The sequence below is a fragment of the Eurosta solidaginis genome, chromosome 1 (genome assembly GCF_040869045.1).
Source record: "Eurosta solidaginis isolate ZX-2024a chromosome 1, ASM4086904v1, whole genome shotgun sequence".
Lineage (NCBI taxonomy): Eukaryota > Metazoa > Arthropoda > Insecta > Diptera > Tephritidae > Eurosta > Eurosta solidaginis.
The window spans coordinates 251,411,977-251,428,112 of record NC_090319.1 but is presented as its reverse complement, the minus strand read 5'-3'; the positions used below and the strand labels follow the sequence as shown (position 1 = coordinate 251,428,112).

Genomic DNA, 16,136 nt, shown 5'->3' with positions numbered 1-16,136 from the left:
CCGTCAGAGGGAATGTGGATGGTAAAGAGCGTGTACTGACTGTAGATACGGGGGCATCTCATTCCTTGATTCGATCTGATTTGGTCTACAGGAGAGTAAAGTCATTACCTGGAGGAAGGTTGCGTACGGTCACAGGCGAATATAATCAAGTCCAAGGCGAAGTGGTATGTGAGGTATTAATTGGGAAAGTCATGGTTCTACACAAATTCGTTGTGGCGGAGATCGTTGATGAAGTAATATTGGGAGTGGACTTCTTGGTTGACCATGACGTTAGGATCGATATGCGGAGAAAAATGATGCGCTATAAGAACCAGGACATACCACTTAACTTTAGTTTGGAAAAAGGGTTCAGCAGTAATCGGGTACTGGTGGAAAAGACTCGACAAAGACCACGAAAGTCAAAGGCAAAAGTTGATAGATCGAATGGGCCAAATAAATCAAAATCAAAAGTACCTGCGAGAGATACACTGGCATTGACAAAACCTAAAAGACGCAGGAAAACGAAGCAACGAATTTCCGAGAAAGAATGCGAGGGTAGTTTCAAGCTCTACGAAGTGGTTCATTGACCAAACAACAGAGTGTGAAGGAACGGCCCAGGGTAATGAGTAGTAAGATGAAACACTGGCATGACAAGAACTTTAATTCGGAAGGTTTCTTGGCGGGAGATTTGGTACTGTTAAACAACCAAATTTCGGTGCAGTTGGGAAGGCCCGTACAAAGTTGTGAAGAAGATCAGTGATACCATCTACCGCATACAAACCACTGGGAAACCACGGATTAGAAGAGTGGTACATTTGGAGATGCTAGCGGCAGTTAGATCGGGAAATTTGTCTGATCGGGACGATCAGATTTAGGTGGAGGGCAGTGTCACGGATATTAACATCACTAAGTTATACCACCACTAAGGCAATGCCAAGGCCACGATAAGCAGTATTTACGTCAATAATCAAATCATATATACACATATATAAGGCAGCCGAAAGATGTCACACACAGATGCATTTACTTATACGCCTATGTATGCGCGAGAGACTGTAAACTACAAACATTCACATCAATAATTCAATCATTATGTATCTACATAAACGAATAAATAATTGCGTCTACACATATGTACGTATACGAGCAGCGGAGCGGCAATGCACAAACACATGCATATATCTTATCTGAGTTGTCACAAGAGAGAGCAATAATTTGTGCACGTAGTTGTGGCTGGCGATTTTGTAGCCGAAACAAACTAGTAAGTTCTGGAAATCGAAGAGCCTAGAAGTATGCAGCGTAAACTATAAAAGCGGGGCAGGCAAGTAAGAAGTAATTCAGTTTGAGTTGAGCTATCAATCAGTTTGCTTACGCACGCGATCTGGCGGCCAATAGTAGAGTTTCATTTGAGTTATTAATCAGTTTGGTTATTAAGCCAGCGAGTAGCAAAGTATAAGTGTTATTGTGAAGTACTTTAATAAAGGCCATTTTTCCATCATTCAATATTGGAGTTATTTATTCAACAGTTTAGTGATTCGAACTTAGCAGAGGATTGCAAATAAGGGGATTTGCAAGTAAATTCGTTACAATATTATATAGATATATATATACATATTAATTAACTAATCATGGGCGAACATCGTATAATACTTGGCGCATCTACATAATTTAAACTTTACAAGGACCGCGGATAAAAGTTTTGAAAATTTAAATGTAGACCAAAATTTGCAGACGCTTGTGTTCGATACATTGACGTCAATAGTCTTCGTGTCCGGCTTTATGATATAACAGCTCATTATGGATGACCGCCTTCAGTTTAAAGAATAGTTCGACTACCCCCTTCGTTAGGCTAGTAGAATACCCGGTAATTTGCTCGACTGTCTTGAGAAAGCTTTTGCTTCACCATTTTGAGTGTTCCTGCGAAGGACAAAGCCTTACTGGTTAAAAAATGTGCCTACGTATTCACATTTGTAACAGGAGCCGTCACGTGTAGGTCATATTTAAACATGGTTGATAGGCTATATCTAATGTGATTCACTCCAAGGGACTAGTTGGGGATAGGGCCGGCAACTTTAGGAAATGTCTAACCGGGAGACTTGGGGGTTGAAAGATGAAGTGTGAAAATCAAAATTAAGATTTTAGACGCTATTTTATAGCTCAGCAAATAAAGTGATTTTTCAAACCCTTCTCACACGTGTTGAAGATATTGTAACGAATTTAGGGAAATTCCGCTTATTTGAAACCTTCTGCTAACGTTCAATCTATAAACTGTTGAATAAATCACTCCATTATTCAGTATACTGGTCTTTATTTAGATTACTTTGCGAGTAGTACTTCACAATTATACTTCACAACTAATAGCGTGTTTAATAGCGTTTTCTTTTCTGGCTAAAGTGTTACGCTTTTTGTACGCCGCGCAAGGGTTGTTCTATTCTAAAAAACAGGCAACGCCTTTACGGGGTATTTCGTTCTCTTGTGAAAATTGTTGCCTGCTCGCAACGCAAAAGCGTAACACTTTTACCCTGAATAAAATGGCGGTGTGGCAGTGCAACTCTGTGAAACTCTCAATTCGCTCTTAAGTTCCGTTAATATGAGTGCACAAATCACCTACCCAGATTACGCATTCACACGTTCAAAATTGCTTCGTTCTGCGCATCTACGTCACAGTTAACTGAGAGAGAGAGAAAAAAACGAGAGCTAAAGTAAAATGACGTAAGAATTGCCCATAAAAAAGAGCTGATCTAATGTTTACATGCGCAATGCGCAATCTTCTTGTGTGATTTGTGATATGAGTGAATATGGTGAGTTGAAATGTTCTTTGTATGCACTATAAATGTTGAACATTTTCTGGGGTAGGAGTAACTCTGTTAAGGCTTTACCATTTACTTAGGCAACAATTTATTTCAGAAAAGAAAACGCTATAAATCAAAACAGATTACTGATTGTTCAGCTTGCGCTGCTTTTATACTCTCCCTTGCTTCGTTCGCATATTTCTCCACAGGTCTAGACGTTAAACCTTCTAGAACTCCTGTATCTCCTGCTTGGTAATTAGTTATATGAGCGCATGCATATTTGTAGTTTATAGCCATATGCGTGTGTAGTGATGCTAATATTCGTCACAATATGTATATGGAACTTAAGTATGTGCTGAGAATCATTTCAAAGGAGAATTTAAACCACTGGAGCCTACTAAAGGATTATGCATCACTGATTTCGCTTTTTATTTCAGCCAATCGGGATATTAAATTCGGCACCTTTTTCGGGTAACTTGCTTTTTTACAACTTGACAATTTGAAAATACATATGTTCGACTTGGGACATTTTATTTAAATTCATTGTTCTTTATTAATTTTTTGAAAAAATTATGCGAAGTGAGCATTTAAATTTATTATATAACTTCTCTTCAAGTGCTTTGTTTTAATAACTTGGTGAATTCGGTGATGCGAAATCTGTGTTATGCTGGCATTGAAAGCGCCTGTTTTCTCAAATAACTTTTGAACGGTTAGAAAGTGTTAAATTTCGCAATTGGATTTTTATAACTGGCAGTGAAGCGCATCCCTTGATGCCCCTTTCGCCCATATCGGGCCAATTTTCTAGATGAACAATAAATGGCGTAGACAGTCCTAAGAGTAAAAAATACAGTAACGCGCCGAACACCGCCGCCGCGCTGAAATTTTTGACATTTGGCGGCGACGTGCGAAAAACGTCGCAAATCGGCGGCGGGGTTATCGGCGGCGTATAGATATACATACCTGTAAATGTATTCCCGAAGTTAAATAACGCTAGCGAACTATGTATTTACGTATGTGACACATAATGACCCACTCAAAGCAAGTTCATTCGCACAGTTGTCAGCGAACAAACAGACGCACTTCATTTTTGGTAAAAAATTTACTTTTGTTAATAAATTTTGCTTATATTAGAAAGGTACGAGGAATTTTTTAAATGCAGAACGAAGGTAAATATTTAAAAGTTTTACTGCAAAGAAGAAATGTTCCAATCGATCCATCCGTATTAAATTTATAGCTGTGAACAAACATTTTGTGAGGTGGGTTTTGTCGAAGGCTGAGATAAGCTCAGCCGCTCTAGGATCAGGCGAAGGTCCCACTAACCTCTACCAATTAATAACACAATTAGTTGTTGTTTTGTTCCGAACACGTACACACACGATGCGGCTTTGACTTTCGATGCCGACAGCCTTTTATGCCAGAGAGAGAGAGGGAGAGAGATGCACATACACACGATGCGGCTTTGACTTTCGATGCCGACAGCCTCTTATGTCAGAGAAAGAGAGGGAGAGAGATGCCACGGATGATAGCGCAGGAGCGACGGAAGCGGGTCTCGGAAATGACGGTACGGGTCGCGGTTCTCAGGGAACGGTGGTAATGATCCTCAAATAGTATCTTACCCCCAGAGAAAACTTCCTCGGATTGGTTCAGGCGGGTTACGGTGGTGTTCCTATGGCTAACGATTGACGGGGCGGCAGGAAGGGCGCGCTTTGACCTAGGTGAAGTATCTCGGTTAGTAATACCCAACGTACAAATATATGTGTATACATGGGTACTGGGTAGATTCAGTACTCCTCGGACAAGAGTCCTAGCGACCATGAGCTGTGTAGTGAAGTCCACCGTTGCATTCGGCTCGGCACCCCAATCAGGTGGCGAGGGAGGGAGATGCTCCTCGGCCACCCTGAGTGAACCGTCCGCGCCCTATGACATCCCCATTTGTTGCTGGGTAGACTCAGTACTCCTCTCAGAGAGCCTCGGACAAGAGTCCTAGCGACCATGAGTGGTGTAGTAAAGTCCACCCTTGCATATGGCTCGGTACTTCAACCAGGGAGCGGGGGAGCGAGATGACCCTCGGCAACCCTTGGTGAACTGTCCGCGACAAATGCCACCCGTATTGATATTGGACCTGGCATGTCACTCAAGTAGAGCCCAAGTGCAAAAGGTTGGTTTCCCATAGGTGGGGGGAGATCCATGAGCCCGATTGGTTCGCTGAGAGTTTCCCATTCACCTTGGGACCCTTTTGATACCTACCATCGTAAGTTGGCCTCGGCCTTATTTACCTAGGTGAAGTCTGCAGTAAGTGATGGCGTTTGCCATTACATACTTGGCAGTGTATACAGTTTTTAAGGTAGTCAGTACCACGCGTGCTGAGTATGTTTGGTTGTTCACTGTTGGTACTTGCCATACCATGTGCGTGTGGTTGTTCGCTGTGCAAGGGTATGTATATTTAATTGGCATATTATGTGCGGATGGTTATTCGCTGTGCAAGGCGATCGTAGGGTATGTATATATTTCATGCTAGGGTATGTATATATTTAATGTTAGGGCTGTGAGTAGGTTATTGTGACGTGACATTTTGCTACGTTACAATTTTATGATTTTTTACTTCTCAAGATTCGCGCTTATCAACAAATTCAGCGACTTATTTTTATATTATAGATATACTAGCTTAGACGCTGCTTTGCCCTAGCTTTGGTATATCTGTATAACTTTTAAGCAGTTTTTACCTCTTACTCTCCCTTCCCCTAAAATACTAATCTGGGCAAAGGGCTACCTACCTAAAATAGGTAAATCGAACCAAGAACAAAATTTGTTCGTCTTTTGGTACGAAAGAAAATATGGGAGCGGCACACTGGTTGCATTGGAAAAATTTAAATTTATATCACTTTTTAGCAAATACGAAATGGAGAAATGTTGCAAATACGAAAGGGGTGTGACATCAGGTCTAAAAAGAGCTAAAGTAAATAAAAAAATAAATGTAAGGCGCACTAACCTCCGAAGAGAGAGAAAAAAACAAGAGCTAAAGTAAAATGACGTAAGAATTGCCCATAAAAAAGAGCTGATCTAATGTTTACATGCGCAATGCGCAATCTTCTTGTGTGATTTGTGATATGAGTGAATATGGTGAGTTGAAATGTTCTTTGTATGCACTATAAATGTTGAACATTTTCTGGGGTAGGAGTAACTCTATTAAGGCTTTACCATTTACTTAGGCAACAATTTATTTCAGAAAAGAAAACGCTATAAATCAAAACAGATTACTGATTGTTCAGCTTGCGCTGCTTTTATACTCTCCCTTGCTTCGTTCGCATATTTCTCCACAGGTCTAGACGTTTCACCTTCTAGAACTCTTGTATCTCCTGCTTGGTAATTAGTTATATGAGCGCATGCATATTTGTAGTTTATAGCCATATGCGTGTGTAGTGATGCTAATATTCGTCACAATATGTATATGGAACTTAAGTATGTGCTGAGAATCATTTCAAAGGAGAATTTAAACCACTGGAGCCTACTAAAGGATTATGCATCACTGATTTCGCTTTTTATTTCAGCCAATCGGGATATTAAATTCGGCACCTTTTTCGGGTAACTTGCTTTTATAACAACTTGACAATTTGAAAATACATATGTTCGACTTGGGACATTTTATTTAAATTCATTGTTCTTTATTAATTTTTTGAAAAAATTATGCGAAGTGAGCATTTAAATTTATTATATAACTTCTCTTCAAGTGCTTTGTTTTAATAACTTGGTGAATTCGGTGATGCGAAATCTGTGTTATGCTGGCATTGAAAGCGCCTGTTTTCTCAAATAACTTTTGAACGGTTAGAAAGTGTTACATTTCGCAATTGGATTTTTATAACTGGCAGTGATGCGCATCCCTTGATACCCCTTTCGCCCATATCGGGCCAATTTTCTAGATGAACAATAAATGGCGTAGACAGTCCTAAGAGTAGAAAATACAGTAACGCGCCGAACACCGCCGCCGCGCTGAAATTTTTGACATTTGGCGGCGACGTGCGAAAAACGTCGCAAATCGGCGGCGGGGTTATCGGCGGCGTATAGATATACATACCTGTAAATGTATTCCCGAAGTTAAATAACGCTAGCGAACTATGTATTTACGTATGTGACACATAATGACCCACTCAAAGCAAGTTCATTCGCACAGTTGTCAGCGAACAAACAGACGCACTTCATTTTTGGTAAAAAATTTACTTTTGTTAATAAATTTTGCTTATATTAGAAAGGTACGAGGAATTTTTTAAATGCAGAACGAAGGTAAATATTTAAAAGTTTTACTGCAAAGAAGAAATGTTCCAATCGATCCATCCGTATTAAATTTATAGCTGTGAACAAACATTTTGTGAGGTGGGTTTTGTCGAAGGCTGAGATGAGCTCAGCCGCTCTAGGATCAGGCGAAGGTCCCACTAACCTCTACCAATTAATAACACAATTAGTTGTTGTTTTGTTCCGAACACGTACACACACGATGCGGCTTTGACTTTCGATGCCGACAGCCTTTTATGCCAGAGAGAGAGAGGGAGAGAGATGCACATACACACGATGCGGCTTTGACTTTCGATGCCGACAGCCTCTTATGTCAGAGAAAGAGAGGGAGAGAGATGCCACGGATGATAGCGCAGGAGCGACGGAAGCGGGTCTCGGAAATGACGGTACGGGTCGCGGTTCTCAGGGAACGGTGGTGATGATCCTCAAATAGTATCTTACCCCCAGAGAAAACTTCCTCGGATTGGTTCAGGCGGGTTACGGTGGTGTTCCTATGGCTAACGATTGACGGGGCGGCAGGAAGGGCGCGGTTCGACCTAGGTGAAGTATCTCGGTTAGTAATACCCAACGTACAAATATATGTGTATACATGGGTACTGGGTAGATTCAGTACTCCTCGGACAAGAGTCCTAGCGACCATGAGCTGTGTAGTGAAGTCCACCGTTGCATTCGGCTCGGCACCCCAATCAGGTGGCGAGGGAGGGAGATGCTCCTCGGCCACCCTGAGTGAACCGTCCGCGCCCTATGACATCCCCATTTGTTGCTGGGTAGACTCAGTACTCCTCTCAGAGAGCCTCGGACAAGAGTCCTAGCGACCATGAGTGTTGTAGTAAAGTCCACCCTTGCATATGGCTCGGTACTTCAACCAGGGAGCGGGGGAGCGAGATGACCCTCGGCAACCCTTGGTGAACTGTCCGCGACAAATGCCACCCGTATTGATATTGGGCCTGGCATGTCACTCAAGTAGAGCCCAAGTGCAAAAGGTTGGTTTCCCATAGGTGGGGGGAGATCCATGAGCCCGATGGGTTCGCTGAGAGTTTCCCATTCACCTTGGGACCCTTTTGATACCTACCATCGTAAGTTGGCCTCGGCCTTATTTACCTAGGTGAAGTCTGCAGTAAGTGATGGCGTTTGCCATTACATACTTGGCAGTGTATACAGTTTTTAAGGTAGTCAGTACCACGCGTGCTGAGTATGTTTGGTTGTTCACTGTTGGTACTTGCCATACCATGTGCGTGTGGTTGTTCGCTGTGCAAGGGTATGTATATTTAATTAGCATATTATGTGCGCATGGTTATTCGCTGTGCAAGGCGATCGTAGGGTATGTATATATTTCATGCTAGGGTATGTATATATTTAATGTTAGGGCTGTGAGTAGGTTATTGTGACGTGGCATTTTGCTACGTTACAATTTTATGATTTTTTACTTCTCAAGATTCGCGCTTATCAACAAATTCAGCGACTTATTTTTATATTATAGATAGACTAGCTTAGACGTTGCTTTGCCCTAGCTTTGGTATATCTGTATAACTTTTAAGCAGTTTTTACCTCTTACTCTGCCTTCCCCTAAAATACTAATCTGGGCAAAGGGCTACCTACCTAAAATAGGTAAATCAAGCCAAGAACAAAATTTGTTCGTCTTTTGGTACGAAAGAAAATATGAGAGCGGCACACTGGTTGCATTGGGAAAATTTAAATTTATATCACTTTTTAGCAAATACGAAATGGAAAAATGTTGCAAATACGAAAGGGGTGTAACATCAGGTCTAAAAATAGCTAAAGTAAATAAAAATAAATGTAAGGCGCACTAACCTCCGAAGAGATTTTAAGCCGAGTTTATCTTCTAATTTGCGTCGTGCTCCTTTTTAATTTTTCCTACAAATGTGCGGGAGGGACCTACTTGTTTTATGCCAACTCCGAACGGCATATGCAAGGCAGACGAGTTTTCACTGAGAAGCTTTTCATGGCAGAAATTCACTCGGAGTGCTTGCCAAACATTGCCGAGGGGCGACCCCGCTTAGAAAATTTTGCTTCTAAGTGAAAAAACTTGTTTCTAAAATTGGAATGTTGGTTTGTCTGGGGCGTGAACCCAGGCAGGCGGAGCACGCTACCATCAAACCACGGCGGCCGCCAAAGTAGCAGGAATAATAACAGCCAAATTAGTTATATTAGCTGAAATATTTATAAATTGAGTATTTAAAAAAAGTTTTTTTGCTAAAAAAATTATTGAAATCGGCCAAACCGTTTTTGAGTATTAGTTAAAATATTTTTCAATTGCGGTTTTTAAAAAAAAAAGTTTTTTTTTTTTTTTGCCGTAAATGATCCTTGAATCAGATCGAAAATAACCGAGGAAAAACTATTCAAATCGATATAGCCGTTCTTCAGCTTTGAACGTACTAACGCACACAACTTCATTTATACATATATGTATATATAGATTTTAATCTTAATCAGCATACAAATAAAGGTTATGTATTATAATTTTCAGTGGCATCTGCAGTTTGCCGGTCGAGGTGCAGTCACATTCCACTCTGGATGTTGCCATTAAGGATGCAGTAGCAAATACATTCAATGAATTACCGAGTGCCAAATTTGCCAGTGTTGTACGATGGTATTCCATGTTGGCTTGTGCAACTTCAACTATGGAATCACACAACGGTATATCTGAGTTATGTGTAAAATTACTGACTGATATTGCGCAGGAAATCGATGGACGCTGGGACCCCTACTGTTCTTTGCTTAGTACTAGGTATAAAATTAAAATATACCTTTTTACATAAAAATATTTATGTTTGTAATATCTTTTTTTATTGGTTTTTATAAATGAAATGAATGTTCAACAGATTTGGTCTTTATGGATTTCCGTTTGAACCTGAAATTTTCGATTACGACTTGCCAAATATTAATAAAAATAACGTTGCACTGCCATCATCACTAATAAATATGATTCGCTCGAATGCAGGCCTAATGCAAGCTGCCGGTTTGGATATAAAAAAACTCTGCTCTATTGGTAGATTTTTTTTAAAGAATTTAACGATATAAATATCTACATATTGTATTATTATTTCAGATGGTGTGGACTTCCGTACATTTCCACATTTAATTAAATGTAAAAGTGTTAGTAATCAATTACGAGGTTTATTAGAGGTGGAACAATTACATTACACATGTGCTTCAACATCCGAGGCAACTCGCATCGACAACATGGATACTGTTTCAGCATCTAGTACTTCAAACATTAATATGGAAGAATTGATTGTCGCACCAATGGTTGATATGCCAAAAGAACAGGAAAACTATAACGTAAGAGCAAACTAAAAAAAAATAGAGCATTAAATACATGTATATATAATTTACATAATAAATCTTGTAATGATTCTAGCTCAACGATATTGTATATAATGGAGATAAGCAAATGAAGATAGTTAACTCCAAAAAATCCGATAATGACATGGATGTTGCTGAAGTATTAAAACCAAATGGTATATGCAGTAAGTAATAGAAATATTTAATAATTTTGATAATGCTCGTCTGTTTGATACAGCGTAAGCAACGCGTTGCAATATTCTTATTCATTTTCAGAATATTTTACGGTAGAACCAAATACAAATGTGTAAAAGGTATGCATTTTCCTCTGACCCAGCTTCGCAGTAGTCTGAGACTATCTCATGGCAATATATTTTTTATTTTCTGCAGTCGAGACTACTACCTTACTGTATGTGACAGCGTTCGCTTTCACCTAATCTTTAACACTTTGAGTAATGGAGCCCTTTCCACTGTCCTTTATGTCCTTTAGTTCACTGATTAACTTTCCTAACGGTCATTCTCCCCTATATCTTTGGGCCCATCTACAGCGCCAAGGAAGTAGCTGTTGAATGGGCGGAACGTCTGTAAGACTGAGCCAGCCTCAAGTGTTTAGCAGAGGGGCTTATGCCGCATCCTTTATTTAGACTATCAAGCTAATCGGCGTTATCCGCATTTCAGTGTTAGTAATTTTATCTGCGATGCCGCCAGCGGCCCCCTGCTGGTGAATAGGCACGTTTGTATTTCGGTGTGTCCGTATATTGAATTAAGTAACTCTTTTCTATACCTTCTATTGGAAATAACTGCTTTATTGTATTTTATTTAATTGAATTTGTATTATATTTTACTTCACTTTCATTTAACTTAATTTTGTTTTATGGTATTTTTACTAGTCTATCTAATTTTATTAAGTATAGCTGATGCCCTCAGCAGATAGTGTTCTTTTGTTAGTCTTAAAATTTATTTTGAGTCTACTATTATTAATAGGTCTGGAAGCACTGCGACATTTGTACAGATCTATTGTGCAAGACCTTTCAGCCTAATTTTGTATCTGGAGGCTTTTGATATATCTAAGTACATCTTCAGGCTTTTTACTCCATATCACGTAGGGATTAAGAGTCCCACCACCTAGATGGGATAGTCTCTGCCTAGCTAGTGCGACGCGTTCGCAGAGAATGTGAACCGGCGTTTCATCATCCAGCTCACAGAACCGACAAATTTGGGTATCGGATAGATTTAATTTACTTAGGTGATATCGTAGACCGCTGTGTCCCGTACCCAGTGAGATTTCTTATGTCCTCCCTGCTTATTTTATTGAGTTTGGCTGATATTTTCGTTGCCGGAAGTATAAACAGTTTGGCCTGCCTTTGCCCTGCGCAGTCAATGCAGTGACGTCTGAATTGTTTAATTTCCCAATTACCCTGGTGTGTGCTTTTGTAAGTCCACAAAAGGGCTCTGGACCATAGAATGCTGTTGTAGCACCCTGCTTTGCTAGGTAATCTGCATGTTCATTACCTTCATGTCATAATGTGACAATGTAGATGCTCTTCGATGTTGAGCCTCTCCGCAGACATTCTCTACCACAGACTTCTATTGCATGAATTTCTGCCTGAAATATGGTGGGGTAGCATCCTATTGGTATCGATTTCTTGAAGTTCGGCCCATAGATGCCAACTCCCGTTTTAACGTCATCGAATTTCGATCCATCCGTGAACCAGACCTCTGAGTCAGGGTCGTTATAAGAATTCCCTATTTCCCAGTGGGTCCTGTCCACAATGGACACTTCAAAGTTCCGTGAGATTCTGAGCTTAGGGGACATCGCGCCACGCAGTTGTAATGAGGGATTTCCTATGCATTTTCTTATTACTTTCAAATGCCCTATCATATTTCCTTGCTTCAACTCAGAAATATTTGGAAGTCCTAATGTTGCTTCTTTCTCTATCAGAATAGGGGAGGGAGGTATTCCCACAAAGCACTAAGTGCACCAGCCTCATCACACCCGTTATGCCGTCGATGCAGTTTGCTTAGTTTAGCTGCTGCCGTTCTTTGCGTGGCCTTCTGCCACCAAACTAGGGAAGCATAGGTGACTATTGGCCTTACAACAGTATTAAATGTCCAATATACCATTTTTGGACATATCCCACATGCTTTGCCGTAGAGACGAGTACAGGCCTTGTTTAGTATATCATCCAAATGAGCATTCCACGTGAGGGTTCTATCCAGTGTGACCGCTAGATATTTAGCCTCCACTGAGAATTGTATATTTGTACCACCCAGGGATGGATAATTTTCTTCTCCGTGTGAAAGGGCACTATAACAGTTTTGTTAGAATTGATAGACAATCCTTTGGTATCGCACCACGTATCTATGATGCAAAGGGCTTGTTGCATGCGATCTGATATTGTATCTTCGTGCATCCCTGTGATGCAAATAACTAGGTCATCTGCATATCCTTGTGTGTCAAATCCCTTGGTTTTCATTAACTGAAGGAAGTCATCTATAACCATGGTCCACGGGAGAGGGGAGAGCAAACCTCCTTGTGGGCATCCTCTTGTGACCGCAATTGATTCAGTTGTCCCTCCCAGTTCCAAATGGATTTTTCTACTCTTTAACATAGACAGCACCTATCGAATTATTATAGGGTTTATGTCCTTCTCAATCATAGCTTGTTCGATAGCTTGATGTGTTGTGTTATCGAAAGCCCCTGATATATCAATAAAAGCGCAGAGGGCTGTATTTTTAGACCCTAGAGTCTTCGATTTTTACCGTGAGACTATGAATAGCCGTCTCCGTGGATTTCCCTGACTGGTAGGCGAACTGACTCCTACACAGAGTGAGTTTATTTAAATTGACCTCCCTGATATGCTGATCTAAGATTTTCTTCATACTTTTTAGGAGAAACGAGCTCAGACTTTTTGGTCGATATGATCAGGGCAGTTGCTCGGGTTTCCCTGGCTTTGGTAAAAATACTACCTTAACCTCTGCCCACCTGCTCGGGATGTGGCCGAGCAGTAGTGATGCCTTATATAAAGTGGATAGGACTGATTTATCCCTTGTTGTAACAGACAAGGGTAGACCCCATCCGGTCCTGAAGACTTGGGTGGGCTAAAATTAGACAGAGCCCATTGTACCCATGTCACAGTGGTGAGCTTTGTTGCTAAGCTTTTTTCATTACCGCTGATGGTTGGCAAATCTGCCATTATGGGTGGTGATTGATAGCCTGCTGTGCAGTCAGGAAAGTGTGTTTCCAGTAATAGTTGCTCGTCTCTTCCGGTCGCGTGGTGTAGCTCCCATCTGTTTTTTTCAACGTGCCAATTACATTTCTGTGATCTCTAGAAAGGGCTTTTTATAGTCGAACCGCTGCTGGAAGATTATTAATCTTTTCACAGTGTTCTCTCCAGGTAGCCCTTTTAGATTTCCTAAGTTCTTTATTGTAAGATGTTAGAGCGACTTTGTATGAATCCCAGTCGCCCGTAGCTCTCGCTTTATTGAACAGCTTCCTAGCCTGGCATCTTACCTGCCCAAGCTTTTTGTTCCACCAAGGCACATCGCGTTGTGTACGTATCTTTCCTTGGGGGCAACTCTCATTGAAAGCTGTTTTAATGTCTGGGTGGAGCTGTTCAGCTTCCTATTTTGAGCCTAAATATATAATAATAATTCTTCCAGCGAAATCAATGACCTTGCGGAAAGCACACTCCCCTTGACGGGCATCAGTCGGAATAGGGAGGGCAGAAAAACGATTGTAAAATTTTGTAATCTTACCACTTTCCTTTTTTGAATTGATAAAAGTGCGTTTTTCAGTAGTAATGAATTCGGCAGATCGCTCGAGGAGTATGGATAGGTGGTCGGATTTCAATGTTACCATCGGCTGCCAGTTAACGAGTCCTGCCCATTTAATTTAATTTGAGATGTCTTGATGAAATTTTGTGAGCTGGTTTATTTAGGCGGTCATCCATAATGAGGTCTTATATCATAAGGCCAGAAACGAAGACTATTGAAGTCAATGTGTCGAATACAAACATGTGCAAATTTTGGTTAACATTTTAAAAAATTTATCCATGTTCCATGTAAAGTTTAAATTATGTAGATGCGCCCAGGATTATACGATTTTCATCCATGAGTTACGCAATGATGTCCTCTTAGACAGCTTATGATTTCGAGGGCGGCATCCTTGGCTGAACAGTTACTCACTTACGTTTCAAGGTGTTTCTTTGGTGTAGCTAGCCAGCATTGCGCGGCAAAAAGTCTTAGGAGCTACACCTAGAAAGTGTGAGTTCGAAGTCGCAGTCCTATAGCTTCTGTGCTGGCATATGGTATGAGGGCCAGGAGGCGTAGTAGCGACTGGTGGTCGGGATTGCTACTGTTCGCACGTCGGGAATTGTAGCTCTTAAAAACAGCCGAAAAAACAGAACGCGCCTTTGGCGCGATGGACAATTGGCCAGCATTGGTGGTAATTGTTAAAACTGTGCCATGAGAGTCACGGCTATTAGTAGATAATTGATAACTACCGTAAGTCGCCTTTGTGCGGGACCAGCATGTAGCCACAAACGATTTAAAGAAATCGTGCCGACGACGAGTATTAGAGCTAGCCCAGAACATCTCCTTCGGTGAAACTAAGTGTGGCCATTTAAGTATTCCTCCCTCCCTCTGCAAAGAGCTACTCCTGAAATATTTTTAACGATCCGCGAGATTTTGAGGCAAAAACTCCGGATTTTTCCGAAATGGCCGAAACGTCGATTTCCTTACATACCTATAAACAAAACTTTTCCAAATATTATTTAAAATTTTCGTATTACAAGCCTCGCAGATACTCATCCGCAACTTTATGATATTGTTCCAGATCGTCAAACATACCATTGACGTCAGCAGTATCTTTCCATATTCATTAGTTGTGGACAATGTGATACTCTGAAGTCCAGCCATGCAGTTTAGAGGTTTAAGCGATCAATTTGTCGGCGCGCCAGTCCCGTCACCACCGCCGGTATACAAATAATAGAGCCTACGCCGCCGTGGATAAAGTAATCGGCGTAAACCTCTACATACCAGTGGAGTGTTATTGATGTTGAAGGTCCTTTGTACCAGCCCGAACATCTCGGAAACGGTTAATATCACGACATAAAACCTTCTAAGCCATCCCGCCCCTCGCGTAGTTAAGGTTGACAATTCGGTGGCGGAAGCTCTGAAGCTATAAAGCTTTGTATTGATCTTATAAACCCCTTGGATCCGACTTTTTAACATTAAAATTTGTGAATTTGCGATGTTGTTTTGAATTTTGGCCATTATGTGGTTTTGAGTTTCCATGTATTCCAATGATTTAATAGCTGCTAGGCAGTCTGCGAAGACTCCTATTGTTGTCCATTTGTTATTGTTGGCTACTTCAATTGCTTGTAAGTTGCGAATGGTTCTCCAGTTGCGGATGTTAAACTAACATCAATGCTGAACAGGTAGGCAACGTTTAGCAAAACTCCATGAACGGCACATCCCACTTTGTTTGTTAGTATAGGTTTGTTACTTCTTCATAGTAGACGGTTTTAATTGTTCGTATGTGATGACGTAGTTTTTTTCAATTCGATTATTGTTAATTTATAAGGTTTTTTTTAAGTATTATTCGTATCAAATTTGAAAATAGTTGTTTAATCAGTTCTTTTGCCGTTACAGTTAACCATAAAGTTCTATGTTTTAGTGGATACTCACAGGTTAACGCGTATCTCGCTAAAGTTGGTGTGCTAGGAAGGACTGCCAGGCATCTCCTTAGATATTAATTTTCCTTTGTTT

The 16,136-nt window shown here is 40.7% G+C and overlaps 1 protein-coding gene across 5 annotated transcripts in view; it reads left to right on the top strand.

Annotated features, from left to right (window-relative positions):
• Bruce (BIR repeat containing ubiquitin-conjugating enzyme) overlaps nt 1–16,136 on the top strand; it is a 268,342-nt gene that overhangs the window by 127,587 nt on the left and 124,619 nt on the right. For all 5 annotated transcript variants that reach the window (XM_067760344.1, XM_067760342.1, XM_067760343.1 and 2 more), the window contains 4 exons: nt 9,547–9,807; nt 9,902–10,068; nt 10,129–10,361; nt 10,441–10,549. In XM_067760344.1, the coding sequence (XP_067616445.1) occupies nt 9,547–9,807; nt 9,902–10,068; nt 10,129–10,361; nt 10,441–10,549 (770 nt within the window). The remainder of the gene's footprint in view (nt 1–9,546; nt 9,808–9,901; nt 10,069–10,128; nt 10,362–10,440; nt 10,550–16,136) is intronic.